Below are 20307 nucleotides of genomic sequence, written 5' to 3'. Positions count from 1 at the left end.
GTGAAGGTGTGGAGATGGTGGTATTTTGATCCCTGGATCGAAACCTGGCTCTGGAAAGGGAATGGGGTGGAATGTGTGTGCGAATGGTGTTAAAAACTTGACCAACTATCATTATATACTTGATATGCTAAAACATAGGAGACCCTAGCCCTATAGGTTCCTTTTGATTATATCCAACTTGCATCCAATTTCCACAAAGCAATGCTCATAGGGTGGGAGTGGCCAGTACAAATCGTACTGATACATTTTGGCACACAGGTTCTGCTGAGGAGTATAGCTCTGAGGAGTTTGACGGTTGAGGGATTCATTCCTACGCTCGAGTTTGGCGATCCTATCTTCAAGCTGTTCTGAATGAATGCTACTTTTGATTCCGCCAATGCGGCGATGTAATAAATTATGTAATTCCACACTATTTGTACTCTGATATTATCATTGTATGGATGTGGTATTCGACTGGAAATTTGGGTAATATGATCTACAATGGTCTTATTACACTTCGACTCCGTGGATTTCCCTTTGCGGAAATCAGGTCGCTTCACTAACCACTTTGTTTTAGTGTTGTTATATAATTTTTAAATGGCTATTCACCCCTCTTCTAGCCATTTAGGACCTTTCACACTTGCAAGCGGTCCATCAAGCCATGCATCATCTTGATCTTCTCCACCTAGTCACATGACTCCATGTCATGTCTCATATGCAATGAGCTCCTTCATCACATATTCACTTGTGGACTAATCTCTTGTGTATTCTCACATAAACACTTATTAGTCCACCTAGGTTGTCACTCAATTACCAAAACCAAACAAGAACCTTTCAAACTTTGCCTTTTTGGTAATTGATGACAACTCTACAAAGATATGGAAATTAAGCATATTTGGATTTTATGCTACTTATCCAACATTTAAGCTCTATGTTAGGATTTGGATAAGCACCATAAAACCGACTTGGTAGTGATAACTCCCCCTACATGTGTGCTCAAATGGTTTGGTTTCAAGCTTGCACACATGCATAAATATGAAGTTTTGGGAGTGTTAGCACTACTAAGTGATGCTAAGGTATATGGGACAAACCTTTGAAGTGTGATACCAATCGAAGTTGCACCTTTAAGTTCATCCTTAGCACCATGATTAGCTAGATATCAAAAATACTAGAAACCTCATGAGATCAACATTATAAGCAAAGTTTCTAGATACCAAATGAAAGAACACATATCTAGCTACTAATCTATGCATGCTAGTTATCAAATCATCATTCAAGTCCTACAACTAGCATACACCACACAAGCATGCATGTCAAATGTAAAACTTATGCAATATGCAAGCAAGCACATGAATATGCACATATCATATGCAATCAATCAAGATTCATGAGCTTTCTCCCCCTACTTGTGTGCTTCTCTTGTCCAAGAATTGTGATCCTTTCGACCTTGCTCAACCTTGCTCCCTCTTGGTCCATTTCCATACAAACTCTCCTTATCTTTGACCAACTTCTCCCCCTTAGTGCATACACATCGTACCAACATATCATATTTTTCATATCTTTGCACTAACTTCTCCCCCTTTGGCATCAATTTTCATAAAAGGTATGCCTCTTTTCTACCAAGGGTGGTACTAGGGTGTAGATGGTTGACACTTGTATCTTTGCATTTTTGCTGGACACTACCACATGTGTTGGAATGACACCAATTGAAGGATATGCTTGAGATACCATGAGTAGGATCTTTTAATCTTGATACCAATGGATGGGGCATCTCCCCCTTTGTCATAGCATGGGTCATACCGCTTGATCACTTGAGATCTTTGTAAATGAGGGATGCATTCTTCTCTTGATGATCACTTGAAGTCTTGTAGGATATCACTTGTATGCTTGATCTAGACAATTTTTTTGAATACCAATTGAAAATTGATACAACTTGAAGGATAACATGAGTCTAGATACCAATTAGTTACATGATATCCATTTGCATTGTTGTCTTGTTCTTGAACTAGATTGTTTCCATGAGCTTCTTTCTTTTTGACTTGAACTAAATGATTTGCCTAAGCTTCCAAGTCCGGTTTAAACTCTCTCTAAGCTTCTTCACACGCATTGAACGGTTATCTTATAGGGGTTGTACTTGTCACTTGATTGCAATCTAAAATAGATCAAGTACTTGGGTTTACTAGCTCATGAACAAACTCATATACTAACCACTAGATCAATTAATCATTCAAGCAATAGTGGTAGGCTATGAATTTAAACTTTTCATTTGTAATGCATGAACCTATAATCATGTACTATATACACTAACTGCATACTAGTAAGAGATGAAATGTTCATACACATTATAATGATACCTTTGGTATATTGGAGTAGAGGGTAGTCATTAAGATTCCAATTCATCTCCAATTGCAATGTGAAGTCCAATAATAAGCTTGGTGAAGACCAATATACACCAATTTTGAAATCCATTCTTCACCCATATAAATTGATAACCACTTATGATCAAGTGCACTTCTTGTTGTCATTGGCTTGCTTCTTCTTTGATCATTGCTTGCATGAGAGAACCATTGATGATATACCAATTGAATTTCCAAGAATTTCTCTCTTTTTGGGTGTTGTTTGTTTCTTTGATCAACACTATTAATTGCTTCAACTAAGCATCTCAAATGTTCCTTAGATCACCACTTACATATTAGCCATCCAAGCCACGTGCTCGGTTTACCTACAAAAGGCGGCAAGTCCCTACACTAGGGAGAAGTGACCTCTCTCTAAAGACCCATCCTTGATACTCACTTGAAATGACTTTGTTTGATTGATCCATATGTTGGACTTAATTTGATGTGTAACCTTGTATCATTCTTTAAGTTCTTTTCTTTCTACTTGTTTAAGTTCCTTCCTTTTTATCAAATGATTTCTAATTATCACTAGAACTTAAACTCTATCTTCATCTTGATCTTGGTCTTGATCTCCAATATGAGTACCAAAAGTGTGCCAAATACACTCCACAATCAAATGGCCTTGTACTCATTACTTGTTATGCTTCTAGATCAATTCAAAACTAAACATAGGTGTCTCAATCACTTATAAACATGATTCCAACTTGATGACCTTTTAATCTAAGTGACTCTTGATCAATCTAATAATTATCACTTTTCTGGCAAATTCTATACTCTTCAAAGAATAATCCATAACCCTCAAAGTACATATCCAATGATCACGAAATTTGGTGGAGATATGCTTTACTAACTCTTCTAGCAACCATAAAGATTTGAGCTTCATTTGACTAATAGATTGCAACCAGATTTCACATCTTCACACACTGTTATATGCTGAAAACTGCTGCACATGTGTTGACAAGATCCACTCCAAAACCGAAGCATTTCTTATCCAATTGTTATAAAATTTGTACAGAAACTAATACCATAAGTGTAGAGAATGTATACCAAATTTCAAGCCAATTAAAATAGATTTGATCACTCAAACATGGCTATGATCACAGATAGTTCAGATTTTTAGTATTGGACAGATTTCAACATATTAAGCTATCTATCTTCAAATTGAATCAAACTTGAAGTTAACTTGTTTGGACACTCTCACAAGACATAAATCCATTCAATTCACTTACTAAAGGTAGTCTCATGAACATATCCAATCAAATCAATCCAGTTTTGATCACTAATCATTAAATCCATTCAATCATCTTATAGCAAGCAATATGTGTATATCCAATTCAAACATCTTATACACACCCAAATAAACTGGATCAATGAAAGATATACCTTGGTAAATCATGATCAATCCATAGCAAGCTTTAACTTGAATATATAGCTAGCCGTCAATTATATCCAATGAATCACCCACAACTTGAGATATGCACTTGTATGTTGTAGCACTTGGACTTCACTTATTTGACTTGGCATTGGGATGGAATAGCACTAAGCTTCATTGCTCGACTCAATCATATGATGAACAATATGAAACCAATTGAATCAAGCCTCCAATGCCATGGTACCTACAAACAATCATCCACTTTTTGATGGTACCCAAACTAGTTTGGGTCCTCTCAAGTTAGGAGCAACATACTTTGGCATAGCCTTAGTATGAATAGCGGGATATTTTGCAATAGCAACCATAGAGGTACAATTACCATCCTTTCTAAGCATAATATCATCATTAATTGAAATGGGCTTAGAAGTCATACCTAGGGGGACATGAATTAGCCATGTGTCCCCTTTTCTGGTATGAGTAGCAAACTCTCTTTGATTGAGCCTTCTCTTCCTTGCTCATGTGTTGCTTCTCATTGCCTTGCCTCTCATGAGTTGCTTGAGCCTTCTTCTCAAGCTTGGTAGAACACTTCGAGGCAAAGTGTCCCATATCTTCACATTTGTAGCACTTGATGTGAGCCAAATCTCTCTTCTCTTGATCTTTGCTCATCATCTTGGCATCTTGATAAGAAGTTGGATGCCTTGATCTTGCTTTGCCACCTCTTCTTGTCTTCTTCTTCTTCATCCCCAAATTATCACCATCTTCATGGTTGGTCTTGTCTTGTGCTTGGGGCTTGACAACTTATGGCTTAACTTGAGGCTTCTTGGTTAGGCAAGCATTTATAAGATATCCCTTTTTATAGCACCGGTAGCACATGAAATGAGATATCTTCTTTTCTTCTTGCTTCTTTATTTTCTTGCCCTTGCTCTTGTTGAAGCCAATTCCACTCTTATCACCATAACTTCTTTTGTTTGTCAACATATGCCCAAAGGTGACTTTTGAGTTGTAGCACCTCTTTAATTTGTTGCTCAAATTCTTTACTTCACTTTTGAGCTCATTGTTCTCCTTTAAAATATTAGTCTCACAAGACATAGAAGTAGAACAAGCATCTATTTGTGAAGAACATGGCATGTCTAATAAATCATCACAAGAGGTGGATACATGCTTCTTCTCTACATCACAAGGGTTAGCAATATTATGTGATTGATCATTTGACCCATGCGATGAGCTCTCACTAGTTTTCTTTTTCTCATTGGAAATCTCTTTAGTGAGAAAAGCATGGTCTTGTACCAAGTTATCATGAGCAACACTAAGTTCCTCATGAGCCAATTTTAGCTCCTCATGTGAACAAGTAATAACATAAAGTAGATGCTTTTGTTGTTCACATGTGTTCTTTAGAAATGAGTTTTCATTTTCCAATTTCTTTGTTTTAGCCATCTCATTTTCTAAAGCATTGATCATGCTACCATATCTATCTAGAACCTCCTCATATGAATCAAGATCAATCGACATATTTGCATTAGATACCTTGGTGTCACCTTGTGACATGAAGCAATGTGATGTAGTGGATGAGCTTGTAGTAGCAATGTCATCCGGGCATGATCCATCATCATCACCATCAAGTGTGCATGTAGTAGCATTATCATTTGCATCACTTGAGGCATCATCATTAACCTTGTCAAGTGAACTTATGGTAGATCCTTCATAATCATCACTTGACCATCAGGTGGAGCAATCTTCCACAATCACCAAGTTGTGGTTATGCTCAACATCCTCATGCGCCTCCACCTTAGGCTCATCCACCTTGAACTTTCCATCATCCCATGTGGAGGAGTCACCGCAGGTGTGTTTGATGGACTCCCACATCTCATGAGCGGTTCCTTTGGAGTTTATCTTACAAAACAACTCAAAACTCAATGCATCCATTAGATAACAATAAGCATTTGCATCAAGTTCAAAGAGAACCTTCTGAGCTTTGGTGAGATTTTTATGGTCCAAGACATGAGTGAGACCACTAGTGACAATCCACCAAAACTTAGGCCCCTTTGCACGAAAGTGATCAAGCATGTGGTGTTTCCACCATGCAAAGTGAGTGCCATCAAAAATATATGTATCACACACATCATCTAGCCCACTAGACGCCATCCTCTTAGGTCGGTGAAGACCACAAATGAGAGATCTTGCTCTGATACCAATTGAAGGTCAAGATAGCGGACTAGAGGGGGTGAATAGTATTTTCTAACAATAATCGCACCAGCTAACCGAAACAATATGGAATTAAACTATTCAGTCTAGCCAAGACTACACCCCTCTATCTATAACTCAAGCACCTAGCAAATTATACTAATTATGCTACTAGGGTGCTAGGCTAGGAAGCTCACCTAAATAAGTCTAGATTGCAAGGTCACACAAACCTAAGCAACTAGTACTTTAAGCAAACCGGGGAGCTCCTACACATGCTAGTTAGCAAAGCGCATAAATCCTAAGCTCACTAGCAATGCTCAATAGTAAGGTTGCACAAGCCAAACTAGAGAGCTCAAATTACTTAGCTACATAAACTAAGTAATGTGACTAACAAGGTTACTCAAGCCAATTAGTCAAGCAAGAGATCTACTTCTATGCTACATAAGCAAGAAGGTAACTAGCAAGCTACACAAGCTAACTAATTACAAGAGCAACAACTAATCAAAGCACAAGTATGAATATGTAAAACCAAGCTAGTGAATGGAGAATGCAAACCACCGAGAAGATAATGACAATGTTGACATGATGATTTTTCTCCCGAGTTTCACTTGGTTGCCACCAAGCTAGTCCCTGTTGTGTTGACCGCACACTTGGTAGTTCGGTGGCTAATAGGTGTTCCCACAAACCTAGCCCACACATTGGGTGCCGCAAGAACCTATCCACAAGTGAGAGTAGCTCAATGACACGCTCTACTAGAGTTTCTCTTCGCGATCCCCGCGGGGCGAGCACAATACCCCTCACAAGTCTTCTCCAAAGCCACGCACAATCTTCTTGCGTGCTTTGACAAAGCCACAAGCCACCAAGCCGTCTAGGAGGTGGCAATCTCCAAGAGTAGCAAGCACCACCGGCTTGCAACACAATCACCAAGCACCACTCGATGCTATCTCACCAAGGAACACACTAGAGATCACTCACTCGCAATCGATTCACACTCTTGCAAGCACAAGTGAGTTTGGAGGGCTCCAAAGCACACCTACACAAGCCACTAAGGCTCAAGGGTGCTCAGCTATCAGCCGAAGGCCGGCAAGTGCTTGGTTATATAGCTCCCAAACAAATAGAGCTATTATACCCATTCATTGGACTGATCGCGTGTCGACCGGACGTGCTGTAGGGTGCACCGGACGCATCCAGTCACCAGCGTCTGGTGTATCACCTAAGGAACATGTACTAGCTGTTTGAATGTTACCATTGGTGCAGAACAGCTCCACTCACATGCGCTCACAGGGACTCGCAACGCCACAGTGTCCGGTAGTTTTCTAGAGAGGTTCTAGAAAGGGTTTTTACTGACTGGATGCGTCCAATCACCCCTGACCGGACTCCCCTAGCGTTCGGTCACCTCAGTGACTTTCTTGTCGGCTCATGAACAGTGGCTCAGGCACATCTGGTCGTGCCTAACACCAGAGTCTGGTGCAAGCAGCCGGGCTGCACTGCACCTAGGGTTAAGCACCAGATGTGTCTGATCCCACGGGGACCAGTGTCTAGTCACTGCTGCACTTCAACCCTTCACCTAGGGTTTGCTACTGGATGCGTCCGGTCCTCCCAGGGACAACGTCTGGTCACCACAGTGACCCCTTCTCTTCACGTTTTCAACTCTTTCTTCTTCTCCTTTGCAAATGTGCCAACACCACCAAGTGTACACCACCATGTGCATGTGTGTTAGCATTTTCATAATCATTTTCAAAGGATTTTCACTTGCACTCACCACGCCACTCGATCCTAGCAACATCGCAAAGTTAGATCGCTCAAGTGACACTAGATGACTGATATACAAACAAGCTTGCCCCTCTTGATAGTATGGTCATCTATCCTAAACCCGGTCATAATATTCTCTACACACCTATGACTAGTGAAATGAAATTCCCTACAAGTCATACCTTAGGCTTGCGCATTCCATTCCATCTCCTCCAATGTTGATGCAACACATGCACCAACACTATCATAAATGATATGATCCACTTCATATCAACATGTGACCTTATTGGTTCATTGATATTGACCTCACTTGCTCTTCACCGTTGCTTCCGTCCATCAGCACCAAGCCTCACTCACTTGCTCTTCACACTTGCAATCAGGTCCATCAAGACAAGCCTCATCTTGATCTTCTCCACCTAGTCACATGACTCCATGTCATGTCTCATATGCAATGAGCTCCTTCATCACATATTCACTTGTGGACTAATCTCCTGTATATTCTCACATAAACACTTATTAGTCCACCTCAGTTGTCATTCAATTACCAAAACCAAACAAGGACCTTTCAGTGGGGAGGTAGGCCGGCTGGGCTAGCTCGGTCAGCTAGGCTCCATTTCTCCTTTTTATTTCCTTGTCTATTTCTATTCCTTTTCCATTTCTATTTCCAATTTTCTAAACCTATATTTGTATACATGTATTCATATACATGTACACCCTACTAGGGGTGGGTCCTCTAGGTCAACCTTAGGTGGTGAATCCATGCTAGGGTACTTAGCACACATTCACAAGACATGTTTGTTATAAAAGGTTGATTAATTATTTATTAACAAATCATGAAAGCCAGTTAAGAAGCAACTCACATGTTGTGTTAATGCACATACTCACACATCTAGTTGGGGTCATGCTAGTGCATCTAGGGTTAGTTTCCTAGTATGTACACTCACCATGTGAGGTTTTAGAAAAAAAATCTTGAGATTTTTGGCTATGGGATTTTTAGGTTTGTTACAATTGGTATATCACCATGTTGAAAATTATCGGCCCTGTCTGGAGAGCAAGCCAGTATTCAGGAGCATGAAGACAATAAAGTGTCAGTCCTTACACGTCGATACGATGAGCAATTGACTGAACTTGGATTTCATTTCTATGCATTTAGGCCTTGTTTCGATGTAGTCGAATTCACATCAATCCACATGTGAACTTGAACTAAATTCCATCCTAATCCACCCTCAACACATGTGGATTGAGGTGAATCCAACAACATCAAACAAGGCCTTAGATGAGTAAAGAAGCAATTCAAACAAATGATCAATGTTATCAGCACCTAGATCTCCAGACGATCTTTGGCCCAATGACCCTTTTGCCCTTGAAAGCTTCGGTAAGGAAGCATCGCTGGCTGTGCGTTAACTCCATTTCTAGCAAAGCATTAGAGAAAGAAGAAGTGCTGGTGATGAATGGTGGAGAATAGATCTAGAAAGTAGCAAGACCTGTTTGAGCTCCTTAAGATCCTATTGAAGTCTTCGAGGGGAAGACTACAGTCCGGCTTCTGGGTTAGACTATATAGCTCAGGATTTGAATTTTTTAATAGGTTACGCCGAACGCGCCACACGAAAGAGGCCAGTCCACGTCAAACAGATGTTTCGCGTTTAACCACTCTGGCATTGCTTAATACAATACACGCGTTGAACACCTGTCAATTCATGTTTAGAGCATCTTCATGAGATGTTCTAAATCTCTCCACAAAACCCGATTTAGCTATTTAGGGGTTAAAAACGTGTCCAACAGCTTCTCCATTGCCTTCTCTAAATTATCCCATCCTATATCCGGTGAATTACGCTTGTAAGAAAAAGGGAGTGTCGCTCGCTCCCCATCCTGCTCTCGGCCTCTCTCCCGCGCTCTGATCCTCCAGCCCTTCCTTCTGGGGGGTGCTAGCTATCGACTGGTGGCGGGAGGCACCCCACCAACCCCCTCCCCTCCCCTCAAAAAAACTTCCACCCTCACTTCCTTCATTAAATTGGGCCCAATTCAGTTGTCTTCTTGGGCCAAACAACAGACCAAGCAGCAGCCATGCAGTAAAAGCCAAAATTGCTGACATCAGCATATATCCCATGCTTTTGGAAGTAAAAAAAGTCATAGCTACTAAACCAAGTATCATAATTAAAATCTGATTGCACCATCGTCTTCCTTGCAATAAACTCTTTAAAACAAGACCCCAGATAGATATATTTTGATAACATTTTTAATGAACATTTATCTCATGTTGGACCTATACTTAAAGATAATCATAGAGCATCACATTAGCACTACACGAACATCGCAGAAAATAGCATAGAACATCATATGTATACTACGCGAATATCATATATATCATGAAATGTAAAAAATAAAAATAAAATTAGTGAAGTAATTAATTATATCATCAAAATTAAAGAAGAAAAAAATGCTATCGACCATCACAAATACATCGTAGAACATCAATTAAGACTACACGAACATCGCTAAATATATCATAGAACATCATATGTATACTACGTGAACATCACAAATATCATGAAAATATAAAATAATAAAATTAGTGAAGTAATTAATTAGAGTCAAATAAAAAGTAGAAAAATGCTATCGAACATCACAAAAAAATCCTAGAACATCAATGTATGCTTACTGAGCATCACAAAATACATCGTAGAACATCACATTTGCACTCGCGGACATCAGAAAATACATCATACAATATTACATGTATACCACATAAACATCGCATGTGTCTGTAAAATAAAAAAAGTGAAACATAAAATTATAAATAGAAAAAAAGGAAATAAAAAAGAATAAAATACGAAAATAGAAAAAGGAAAAAAAGAATAATAAAAAGACCACCAAAAAATAAAAATGAAAAAGAAAGAAAATGAAAAAATAAATAGAAGGAAAAAATAAAAAGAAAAAAATTAATAAAAGATGAAATTAAAAACAAAGAGAAGAAAATAAAACTAATAAAAAATAAAGCAAAATAAAAAATCAAATAAAAAGAAAATAAAAAAGATCAGTGAGAAAATAATTAATTAGAGTAAAACGAAAATAAATAAAAAGGAAGAATAAAACATAACAGAGAAAAGAAAAAAAGGAAAAGGAAAAGGAAAGAAAAAAAAAGAAATAGAAAAACAGAAAAGGAAACTTACGTACCTAACTCCCCGGACGGCAGGACGGACGGAATCCCTCGCGCCGGTAGCTCCACCTATGGGCCACGCTCGCTTCCACAGATAATGGGCCGCGTTTGTGGGCTGCTTGCTCCAGCGTGGGGGGTGGTCGGCGCGCTGCTGGCGGCCACCCTGGTCGGCGCCGAAGATTTTCGCTTCCTTCCGCCAAAAGTGCTGCAGCAGCCTGCAGGCCTGCAGTAGTCCCAGCACGCACTCCGGTCAACTACTGCTAGTATCCTTCTTTCTCAAGAGTCCAGAACAACCACTGCCAACTTTCTTCGTCTTCTCCATTGCTCTGCATATATATATATATATATATATATATATATATATAGAACTACTATCCTGTAGGTGGCTACAGAATAAGTTATTTTGTAGCCAGCTACAGAGTAGTAGTTATATATATATATATATATATATATATATATATATATATATATATGGAGAGTATATTCAGTAGCAAGCTACAAAATAAGTTATTCTATAGCCAACTCCATTTACGATAATTTTATATACTAATTTATGATAATGTTAATACATATTTATGATAGTTGGGTTACTGTAACACATAGAGATATTTACCATAATGTTATAGTAAACCACTTAGCAAGGAGTTATTATAATCTTGTAAATTAATATAGTAATTATTGTAACTCAACGTGGCTACAGAATACGTTATTTTGTAGTCACTGTAATCAGGATTCAGGATCGGTGACGGCGTATTGCTTATGGAGGGGGTGTTTGGCTGGTATAATTATGGAGGAATTTGGATGGTTTGGAGAAATTCTGAAGGAATTTGTGAGAGGAAAATACTTTTCCGAATAAAAAACGGATCTAAGCTGGATTTCCTAAGCTGGATTTAAAGTCACACGAACGGGGCTTGACTATGCCTGCCTGCCCAGTGCCCGCCCATAAAAACCGTTCCGTCGTTGAACAGCCCCCGCCGCCGCGCCTGGAGCAACACAACACAGATCGATCGAGAGTCAAGGGATCGAGATGGCAACTCCTGACTGCGATTACGGTGTCACTGTTGATCTCGAGGACGGTTGCGGCGGCCTCGATAGTGCCCAGCAGAACCGCGGTAGTGCAGCATCTGACCCCGTGAGCACCTCGATCTCCTCCTCCAGTCGCGCGCGTCTTTCATCTGTTCATTGTCCACTTGTTGTTTTTCAATTGCGCGCCTGGTCTATCTGCAAAACATTGGCAGCAGTACGTGTCTCTGTTTGTGTTGTTCCATCCAGGGTCAAACAAACCTAACTTGTTTGCGTTGCGCAGGTCCCATCGATGGTGTCGTTCATTCTCTTGTACTACCTTGTCTTCATGTTCTACCTGATCGGCTTCTCTAACACCTGCAGGTGGCATGCTGCGTTGGGTGTTGCCGTGGGGACGGCCTTCCTTGTGCTGTCCTGCTGCCTGGATCTTTCAACACCGCCAGAAAAGCTTTCGGACGACTCTAGGCTGTGTGAGCGCCTCTTCCTCCTGCTCATCCCAAACTCGTTTCTTTCTTCATACCATAGTTAAGTTATTTTTCCGCGGTCAATCGCCTCATCTGTCGGTTTAATTTTTCTCACACGATCGATCCATGTTACTTCCTCGGTTCCAAATCATGAGACATTTTGACTTTTCTAGATTCATTCGTAGTTTTTGCTACACACCTAGATAGATAGATAGATATATTATCTAGATACATAGTAGAAACTATGAATCTAAAAATGACGAAACGTCGTATCATTTGGGAGGGAGGAAATACTAGGTTTTTGCTTTTGTTTCCTCCTAGATTTATCTCTTTGCCCCAGCTGGGGGTGGGTGGGATCGGATGGGAGATGGGGGTTGCAATGTTGCCATAGGATTCGGGGTGCAACGTTAACGCGGGTAACAGTTTGGTGATAAAAAAACAATAATGTTGTTCGCTGTGGTTAAATAAATATTACATGTGCCCAAAAAAAGAAATCCAAAATTTAGTCACCTAGAGAGCACCTCCCCAAGTGGGGAAAAACACAACCATCTAAAACTTAGTCAACCTAACTTTTCCCCGGCCGGTGTGTGTTTGATCCTCGACTAGTTTGGTAAGTGCATACAATCTCTTGCAACGAACTCCACAACTGAATACTGAGTATGCAAATTGATCATGTACAAAAGTTTATGGATTTTAAATGCTTATTAATCTTATTAGATTCTTATAGGTGATGGAAACTCTAAAAAAAAGGAAAACCTAGATCAATCTTGGAGAGCTAGGAACTAGCTAGGTGGCTTTTGTATTATCAAGAAGATATGCACCTGATTTCATTAGATGGTTCTAAACCATCTGTGACACCCTAGTCCATTAGAAGCATGTATTAGTTGTGTTATTGGCCCATGCATGTGTGGTTGTGGTTGGTGAGTTTAGTATCACCTTGAAAGTTTACGAGAGTGAGGGTCAGCTTATAATCCTTGCCCCAAACATAGCACCTCTGAATTAACTATTTTACATGAAGCGGGGATGAAAACGTAAGAGAGGTTCTGAGTATACATATCCGTTCCATATCAGGAGCTGAGCATCTCTGAGTGCTAATGCAGCTTGCCTGTTCAACCTCGTACCGTAGAAAATAACGTACGTATCAACTTAAATCTAAACTAAGAGATAGTGATGCATTGTTTGGTTTAATATTTTATATTTTATACCAATTAAATAGAGATAAAATGTACATTTGTTCTGCATACATATCTCTTGTGCTTAATTGCTTTTTTGTGTTGCGCAGGCCTCGGATTGATGACACTTGTGTTGTATTATTTTTTCTTCATGTTCTACCTGGTCGGCTCCTCTGAATACTGGTGGCATGCTGTGCTGGGTATTGTGCTGGTGACGGGCTTCCTCCTGCCGTCCTTTTTGCTGTATGAAGGAGATTACGTCAAGCCTCCGGATAGGGACGGTAGTGATCTTAGCACAACTCTACTAGGATCTAGAAAGAGTTAAATGCACCAAAGATCCATTAACTTGTGATGATGTTTTAGTTGGGTCCATCAACTTCCAAAGTGGCTTTTTGGGTCCATAAACTTTTAAAATGGTTCACTGCAGTCCATACCTATTTATTTAAGCTTAAATTCAAAGCACATTTGTAGAAAACCCTCTACTTTTTTTATCTTCTACGCGCTCACCCTTCGTCATCGTGAGGTCCAACGCCGCACACACGCATGCATGCACTGCATGATGCATGCACGTCGGCGTCTAAGCCGAGCGCCTCTGCAGTCTGGACAGCGCGCCGCACAGCCGCCGTCCATCCATGCAGTGCCTCTGTATGCGTGCATCGTTTCGATCGGTTCATGCATGCAGAGCCCAGGCACAGGCACAGCCGGCCGGCAGCATGGAGCAGGGAGCAGGCGACTGCTAGTGCTAGCCGATGGCCCCTGCTGCGGTATGCAGTGCTGCTGCGCCCTGCAGGTTACATGCATGTCCGTGGTGGTCGATCGACGACGTGACCTGTCATACTAGCAATGAACGTCCAGACTCTTTCGTGTTCTGTTTTTTGCGTGATACAATAATCTTTTGATGGGGCAATGAATATTTTTGACGACGCTAGCTGCGGCTGAACAACGAACGAGACCAGACGAGAGAAAGAGCGAGAGATTAGACACCACGAGCGCGACGTGTACACCGTAGTTCGTACGTTCGTTCGTTCGTTTGGTTCATTCATAGCCTAACGAAGAAGATGGCGAGCTCCGGGCAGTCACCCCCGGGCGGTCCGACCATGTAGAGCCACTCCGAGTCCCGGGACCCGACGGTGTGCTCGAAGCTCCCGCGCATGTACGCCATCTCGCCGTCGGGGCCGTCCACGTCCGACCTGCCGGGGAGCACGCCGCCGCCCATGGTGACGGCCCACATTGTCTCAAACACGGCGATGTCCTCCTCGGTGGGCTCCCGCCGCACCGCGTACCCCACCCTCTTGCCGTTGTAGAACATGGTCCACATGAGCTCCTCCAGCACCCACCCGTCGTTGTGGCTGTGCCTGAAGCCGTTGGCGCCGCCGCCCTCGCAGACGCCGACGATGGCCTGGTTGCCTTCGAGGGCGCCGTCGGCCTCACCGCTCTGCTCCGCGCGCTTCTCGACCTCCAGCACAATGCGAGCGCCCGCGTGGGCACCGAGCTCGCGGAGCAGCGCGTGCGTCGGGAGCGCCAGCTCCACGATCAGCGTGGGCTGGCACCGCACGTTCTGCTGCAGCGACAGCGACACGCGGCCGTCGCGGTAGCCGAAGAGCGTGCCCGTGAGTCGGTGCCGGGACGACGCGGCTCCGCCGAAGGAGGAAGGCGTGATGAGCTGCGACAGCAGCGAGCTCGAGTCCGACGACTTCGCAGCTCATCGCGCAGTCGACGGCGGCATCCCGCCTGCGTAGCCTCACCGTGCTGGACATCTCCAACTGCGGCCTCACGGGGCGGGTACCCGCGTAGCTCGGTGCGCTCGCGTCGCTCGACACGCTGTTCCTCCACACGAACCAGGTCTCCGGGCCCATCCCGCCGGAGCTCGGCAACCTCACGTGGCTCACCGCGCTGGACCTCTCCAACAACGCGCTCACGGGCGAGGTCCCTCACTCGCTGGCATCGCTCACCTCGCTCAGGATGCTCAACCTATTCCTGAACTGGCTCCACAGCCTGGTGCCGGACTTCATCGCCGCGCTGCCGCGCCTGGAGATGGTGTAGCTATTCATGAACAACCTCACGGGCCGCGTCCCCGCGGGGCTCGGCGCCAGCGCGCCGCTCTGGCTCGTCGACCTATCGTCGAACCGCCTCACCGGCATCATCCCGGAGACGCTGTGCGCATCGGGGCAGCTCCACACGGCCATCCTCATGAACCTGTCGTCGAACCGCCTCACCGGCGTCATCCCGGAGACGCTGTGCGGGTCGGGGCAGCTCCACCCGGTGGTGAGCCGGCCGTGCAATAACTACATGTTTTTCATGAGGTGTACCATGAATGAAAGCAAAAGATCCACGTCGCCGCCGCCCTAGCTAGCTAATCGCCCGGCCGTCGTCTAACAATCCAGCGGCCCGGCCGTTTGTCCCATCCGGGCGCGCGCATGTCACGCGCGGCGACCTCCACGGATAGCTAGGGGCCTCGGTGGCTGGCTACGTCCCGCGGCCTTGGCCAGGTGGTTTGCGGCCAGAACACACGTGTTTAGCCCTGCACGCTCGAGCCCTGCATGCGCGGCATGTCTCGCCACTTATGAACCGGCGAACGCCACTGTGCGACCGTTTCTGAAAACGGCAGCATCGAAGACGCTTGTGCTAGCCCGGCCCCCTTTTGGTCTGCCACGATCCATCAATATCTACATGCCCCAAACTAATGGTACTTGTGTACGCAAAACAAAATCTAGATCGACCGGTCAGGACAACAGGAGCTACTACACGATCGTCCCTACACGCTCCGTCTCTCCCACCCATGGCCGGCCATGAACAGGATCACACACACACATCCATCACTCGTAGCAGCGGTAGATGCTTGTGCATGGAGCGGCACCGCTGGCCATGCAGAGCCTGAAAAAGACGGGTCACATTTTCGTGCATTGCATGCCATGCGACAAGGGACGGAATGGTGCATGCATGCATGGAGACGGTCGGAGGCAGCATGCAGTGCAGCGCGCAGATCAGAGAGCCAGAGCCCAGAGCCCCGCCATGCGTTTGCATCCGTGTCAGGTGGGCAGGGGGGACAAGCGCGGAAGATAAAGAAAGGTAGGGGTTTTTTTATAAATGTGCTTTGAATTTAAGGTTAAATAAATAGGTATGGACTGCAGTGAACTATTTTAAAAGTTTATGGACCCAAAAAACCACTTTAAAAGTTAATGGACCCAACTGAAACTTCCTCACAAGTTAATGGATCTCTGGTGCATTTAACTCATCTAGAAATTAATTAGGAAGACATCATAAGCTATCGTGCTACATCTAGCTGTTAAGTGTAGCGAGCCTTGCAGCCTGTTCGTTTGGCTGTGGCTTGTCGTAAACGATCGTAAATTTCCAGCCGAAACAGTATTTTTCTCTCACACAAACCAGCCAGCAATACTTCTTCATGAACCAGCAACGATATAAACCAGCCAACCGAACAGGCTGTTGACCGCGTGATGAAGAAGGGAGCGGTATTATTAAAAGATGAGACGATGGGTGTGTGCTTGTATAAGTTATTTATACCACCATCACCAACACCATCATCATCACACTATATAAAAGAACGAGTTTTTTAGAGGAGCTCTTCCTCTATAATACCCATTCACTCTAGACGTCGTCAAATCTGAGCCTCTTGTCATCTGTGAACTTACGTGTAAGATGTAGTATCACTCACAACGGGCGCACACTCACCCATATAAATGCGCGTACGTAAACCCTACCCCTATGAGTATCTTCAAAAATCGTGCCGGCAAATCCTTGAGATTGACGAAACCATCACAGACACATCGCTGTCAATACGAACGTCGTCTACCACTGAAAGTACAACACTATTACTAAATCCTAAAAAAATCGCTCCCACGAGAAATCGAACGTATGATATGAGGTGCTACTAAGGCTCTTAGAATCACTAGAAGGAGCTTTTGTTTAGATTTGTCATAGCAATGTTATGCCGGTATATCTTCTAATTTTGCACAATGGAAGGAGCTTTTGTTGTTTCAGTAAATGTGGCGTGCTGTCTATGTACTGATGCCACTGTTACAGGCCATTGATCACTACTGGATTCAGGTTCTTTGCCGAGTGCGGCACTCGGCAAAGAACATACGGCAAAAAATTGATCGGCAAAGCTCTCTTTGCCGAGTGTCTTTTATCGGGCACTCGGCAAAGGCTTTGCCGAGAGCCCCGGGGGCACTCGGCAAAGAAAAGCGACCGTCACGGCGCCGGCCCCGTTGACGGTCGCTTTGCCGAGTGCCAACCCTGCAGGCACTCGGCAAAGATTTTTTTTATTTTTTTTTAAAAAAATTCTTTGTCGAGTGCCCTCTATTCGGCGCTCGGCAAAGTTTGAATTTTTTTTAAAAAAATTCTTTGCCGAGTGTCCTCTGGCCGGCACTCGGCAAAGTTTGAATTTTTTTTTTAAAAAAAATTCTTTGCCGAGTGCCATGGTCATGGCACTCGGCAAAGCTGGAAAAATGGTTTTCCGAGCGCCCATTTTTCTAGCTTTGCCGAGTGCTGTGACCATGGCACTCGGCAAAGGGGTCCTTTGCCGAGTGCAACACTCAGCAAAGTGACCCAAAATGGCAATTTTGAATTTTTTTTACATTCCATCATGACAAATAAATTCATACAAACATATATCACATATATATCTCATCCATCACAAATATATCTCATTCATCACATATATATCTCATCCATCATATATATATATCTCATCCATCCATACATCCATCCGCACATATCACATCCATCACAATATATATCACATATATAATAATAAGTGCTCAAGTCCATCTAAATAAATTCACAAGTCCATCAAAGTCCACAAGTGTATCACAAGTATATCACAAGTCCATCACCAAGTGAATAACAAATAAAAAAAATACAACGTGCACTCATCTCGGCCACTGCGACTGTGGTGAAGGTCCAGCTCCATCATTCAGAGGTGCATGAGGTAGATTATTCGAACCACCGTCAAATGGAGACTGCACAAAGGAGAAGAGATTGCATGTGAGACAAGATTATTTGGATTGCTAATCTAGGAAGGTAGAGGCCATACAAGCAAAGCAAAAGCGAAAGTTGTAACACCCTAATTTTGCATTTTCTAAAAAATAGTCAAATTGATTTATTTAAGCAATTTATGTGAGCATTCAAACATAGGAAAGTAATAATTTTTATAAAACTAAAATCAAATATAAGATTAGCTACAAGTGATGCATACATGCTGCTGCATATTTATTTTTGTGATGAATGGTTTTGATTCAAAGTCCCAAATGAATTCAAAATCTAATTGAAAATGGATTTGGAAAATTGTTGGAAAAAGGAAAAGAATTATTTTTTTCCTCTCCCTCCCTTCCTTGATTCTCGGCCCGCTCCTCCCGCCAGCCCAGCTCCCTCTCCCCTCCCCCTTCTCCTCATTTCTGGCCGTGGCCCAGCCCGAGCAACCGCGCCGTCCCAGCAACCGCACCGGCCCAGCTCCGCGCCAGCCAACCGCAGCCGCGCTGCTCGCCTCAGCAACCGCCGTGCCCAGCCGCTGACACCCGGCCCCGCTGTCAGCTCCCCCACCTTCCTCCCGCAACCACAGCGGCGGTCAAGCCGCAACCGCGCCCGCTCCACGCGCGTCGTGGGAGCGCCCCCCTCCCCGCACCCTGGCCTCTTTTTAAGCGAAGCCGAGCCCCCGCGCGTCCCTCTCTCGCTCTGCGCTCCAGTTTTCGCCCTCGCTCATGCCTCGGAGGCCGCAACCGCTGCACGGAGAAGCTCCGAGGACCGCCGTCTGCCGTCCGCGTCGCCCATCTTCCCCGAGCCGACTCCGACCCCAATTTTCCCCGCTGTGAGACTCCCCATGCTCCCCTCTCTCTCCCCGACCTTTTCCTTTGGCGTTTGGTGACTTGTATGGCCGTTTCGTGTGCGGCCGGGAAGCTCTTGGTCGCCGGCCATGGCGACCGCCGCTTCAACCTTCCCCTCCAGCCACCTTTTTGGCCTAGCCGAGATCCCCTGCTCCTCTACATCTTCCCGGTGCCTTCGGATACGCATTCCGTGGCCCGTGGAGCCCTAACCGAGCTCGCCGGCGAGTCCTCGCCGTCGGCCATGGCGCCTGGCCACCAGGAACACTGTTCCGGCCAGCCCCCCTTGTTCTCTCTCCTCTGAAATAATCCTAGCCGTCCATCGCGTGATCAAAGGCCCTGGATGGCCGATACCCTTTCGCCGTGGCAAATTTGTTAAAGAGCCCCTCCCTTTTCCAGAAATAGAACCCACCGTCCTTAGCGTATTTTCCCCGTGTACGCTTTCTCATTTTGAAAACGTAAAGTTAACTGTTTTAGTTCAAAGTACGTTTTCAGTATTTCCAGAAATGACATTTGAACTGTTTTGCTTATAAAATCGTCGTTTTAGCTCCAAATTGATCCGTTCAAATTGCGTTAGCTTCGTAATTTCATAATCTACATGTTAGAACCACTGTTAGTTAAGTTTGGAACTTTTAAATTTCATGATTAGTTTTAATTAAATATATTGCTATAGGAAATCCTGTTTAAATCATAACTTTCGCATTTTAGCTCCATTTTTCGTGAACTTCGCGTTGACGTGATCGTAGCGAGACGTAGATTATTTTCACAAACATTTTATCTTGTTTTCTATACTATTGGTGTACTGTTCTAATTATAGGAATGTTTGCTTTGCATGAATGCCTTTGGAATGTTGTATGTTGCCGTGTTGGTCGCGTTCAGACGGTGAGGAGAACGTTGGAGACCAAGAATTCTTCGATGACCAGCAGGACCAACAACAGTTTGTGAACTAAGGCAAGTATAGCATGGGATTTACC

General features: G+C 43.7%; 2 protein-coding genes across 2 annotated transcripts; one reads left to right on the top strand and one right to left on the bottom strand.

The window, feature by feature from the left end:
* The first annotated feature begins 11840 nt into the window (after positions 1-11840).
* Positions 11841-13821, top strand: LOC136483206 (uncharacterized). Its single transcript, XM_066480262.1, has 3 exons — positions 11841-11969; positions 12144-12330; positions 13607-13821. Exons 1-3 carry the CDS (start codon positions 11865-11867, stop codon positions 13819-13821), a joined length of 507 nt encoding a protein of 168 aa, XP_066336359.1. The 5' UTR covers positions 11841-11864.
* Positions 13822-14120: 299 nt separating this feature from the next.
* Positions 14121-15352, bottom strand: LOC136480582 (protein MIZU-KUSSEI 1-like). The gene is made up of 2 exons (XM_066478081.1): positions 15242-15352; positions 14121-15189 (listed from the first exon to the last, which is right to left on the bottom strand). The coding sequence occupies exons 1-2, from the start codon at positions 15350-15352 to the stop codon at positions 14536-14538; spliced, it is 765 nt and encodes a 254-aa protein (XP_066334178.1). The 3' UTR covers positions 14121-14535.
* Positions 15353-20307: the final 4955 nt, after the last annotated feature.

The sequence above is a fragment of the Miscanthus floridulus genome, chromosome 9 (assembly GCF_019320115.1).
Source record: "Miscanthus floridulus cultivar M001 chromosome 9, ASM1932011v1, whole genome shotgun sequence".
In the NCBI taxonomy this organism is placed as follows: Eukaryota; Viridiplantae; Streptophyta; class Magnoliopsida; order Poales; family Poaceae; genus Miscanthus; species Miscanthus floridulus.
The sequence above is the reverse complement of the archived record's forward strand: the minus strand, read 5'-3'. Positions and strand labels throughout refer to the sequence as shown.